This window comes from Pistacia vera, unplaced genomic scaffold, assembly GCF_008641045.1.
Source record: "Pistacia vera cultivar Batoury unplaced genomic scaffold, PisVer_v2 Contig40, whole genome shotgun sequence".
In the NCBI taxonomy this organism is placed as follows: Eukaryota; Viridiplantae; Streptophyta; class Magnoliopsida; order Sapindales; family Anacardiaceae; genus Pistacia; species Pistacia vera.
The window spans coordinates 1669219-1671993 of NW_022196224.1; the positions used below are offsets into that span (position 1 = coordinate 1669219).

Sequence of the window (2775 nt, forward strand, 5' to 3'; positions counted from 1 at the left end):
TTAAACTATATGTTGTTGCTGCACAACCAAGACTGAACATTTCCCAGTTAAATCTTTTGAAGCAAGCAAATCTCCCATGACTCCAATCTCTGGAAACTCACTCCACTCTTTGAGTCCTGAAGTCCGTGGATCTTCAATGTTGTATCTTCTCCCAACGATGATGAGATCAAATTCATTCACCATGGAATGAACAATGTTCACAGTTTCCCGCCCATCGTTTACGATGTGCTTAATGTAGCTAGTATATCCAGTGCTCTTAGCATCGTTAAGAAACTCAGAATCAACAGTTGTTTCCCAGTCTACTTGCCCATCATCATTCTTGGCAATAAATTGTGCTATTGTAAGCCTGACTTTGGTGTTCGCAGCCATTCTTTTGGCTAGTGTCAACGCCTCACGGTCATCTTTGCCACCGAAGAATAGCATAGCAATCTTGGAGTATGATTCTGCTGGTGCATCCGGATAGATGGGTCGCCTTATGTTGCCATGATCGATGAGGATTCCTACGGAACAAGGTGATTTTTCCAGGACCCTGATGTTTAGATTCCTGATAGTGTTGTCTTGGGAATCGAGTGAGCCATCAATGTACCATGTTCTGTGAAATGGTAGGATGATAAGAGAGGCAAGCTTGTCAAGTGCAAGAGTGCAGATATCGTCATACATGAACTCTGGTGGAGAGATAGCTGTGAAGGCATTCAATGTTACAGCTCCCAAATGATTTCCCTCAAATTTCTTGAAAGAAAGAATGACATTTTCAGAATACCAGTAACCAGTGAGACTTTTGCTTCTGTTTTGATGGGAAAGGAAAATTGGGGCTGCAACCCCACTGAGCTTGACAAGGTGAAGTACACTAACAGCTAGAGGGCTTCCTTTTGTTGGATATGAGATGTTCAACATGTTGATGACTGATGTGACATTGTTTGGAGCATGAATGCAAGTAACAATTTGCAGTTCTGCATCAAGCTTGACATCCATGATCTTGCTTATTTGATAGCCTGCATATTTCCGTGAAGGGTCATACAATTTTCTCACCAAAGCAGGCACAATGCTTGCACTGAAAGTGAGAAAGAAAAGTCCTGCCTGGAATAATTCTGGAGTGAGAGCCTGCATTTGAAAGTAAAGCAAAATTGTGACTACTTTGATTTGATTGAATTAAAATGGAGTTTTAGATTAACGTCAAGGTTGATTAAATACCTTTCCATCACTCATGAAGGTATAGGCAGCTAGCTCAACAATTCCTTTGGCGCTCAATATGAGAGCAAGAGCAAATGCATCACGTTTATGCATTTGCCCATAGAGCAATGGCCCCAAACATGACAAAAATTTTACCAATAAAGTCTCTGTAGCAATAACTGTATGCTCTTTTACCATTTCGTTTCTGAAATCAAAAGTAAACTTCTGTAATCTCATGGAACATGTTGTGACAAAAATTGGCACAAAAAAGCTAGAATTCATACACTCAAATTTCTCCACTAGAGCAGATCCCAATGGGGGTCCATGTGGGACAGCCAAACCAAGAACATAAATCACCAACAGGTAAAACTTCTTAAACACATCGGGAATAAGCCTCATACTGATCAGAAACAGCCCTATTATTGAATAAATGCAAGTTTGGTTAACCTGCTGCCCTTCAGGGGTTAATTTCACCATCAACAGCATTGCTGGTCGAAGCACAATCATAGCAATTAAAATGAAGAACAATACAATTCTTACTTCACCAGAGAGGGCTGTAGGAATTCCTTGACTTGTTCCTAAAGCAACAGAGACGCCAAGTACACAAATAAAACTAAAGAAGTCAGCAATAATCGCGGTTGAGTGTGCGAGTCTGCCAAGTTCTGAGTTGAGGATTTTCAGTTCTGTGAGAAGGCAGTGAATGACTGGAAAGCATGTCCTATAAAACATTGGTGAAATGCTCAAGATGCTGGTTAATTCTTTGTGCTTGTTGCTCGATATTACTATGCTTGACACAGCGTATATCATCGGCACGACGACCGTTAAAAAAGCCAGATAACAAGGCTTTGCTCCCCCGCTGGTTACCATGCTCGTATCCATTTTCACTCCACTCAGAAACATAAAAAATGTATAGCCAAACTCCCCTATGGTGCCAAGCAATTGTACATTGTCTTGAGACATCAGAATATCTGACCATTGTTTTGGAAATATTGCTTCAGATAATAATACACCAGCCTGGTTTAGGGAAAAAAAAAAAATACAGATTAGTAGCTCAAATATTAAATGAAAATAGAAAATTTTATTGAAATTCCTGAGATTTGGACATACAATGATCTGGGAGGTTATGAGTGGTAGGCCTAAATGTTTGAGCACAGAATGAAAGCCTTGAGTGATGACAAAGATCAAAACTATGATCAATTGAAGTCTTGGAGATGCATAATCAAGCCATTTATAATTCTTATCATCAAATTCCCTCAACAAGCCAGCGGAGCTGATCTTAGGAGGAAGAACAATGCAACTCTCAATAGGGTATTTTCCATGGCCGCCTGTAATGTTTTTCATATTCAGAGTATCGAATACAAAAGAAGAAAGAATTCAATCTAGAAGAGGAGAAAGGAAATTGTATTAGAATAATTGAATGAATGAAGAATGTGAATGGAAACAATAGATAAAAAGGAAGGGGTCAAAAGCTGGAAAACAGTTTCTTGTAGGAAGTTGTTGCCTGCACAAACAAGATCTTTACTGTTAATTTGTTAATCTAACTTGACAATGGAATTCCTGACAACGTTGGATTATGCTCCATACCCGTAAAAATGGTAACAATTT

The 2775-nt window shown here is 39.3% G+C and overlaps 1 protein-coding gene across 1 annotated transcript; it reads right to left on the reverse strand.

Annotated features, from left to right (window-relative positions):
• LOC116141588 (cation/H(+) antiporter 4-like) lies at positions 1-2511 on the reverse strand. Its single transcript, XM_031427071.1, has 3 exons — positions 2278-2511; positions 1192-2184; positions 1-1101 (listed from the first exon to the last, which is right to left on the reverse strand). Exons 1-3 carry the CDS (start codon positions 2509-2511, stop codon positions 1-3), a joined length of 2328 nt encoding a protein of 775 aa, XP_031282931.1.
• Between the last annotated feature and the right edge of the window lie 264 nt (positions 2512-2775).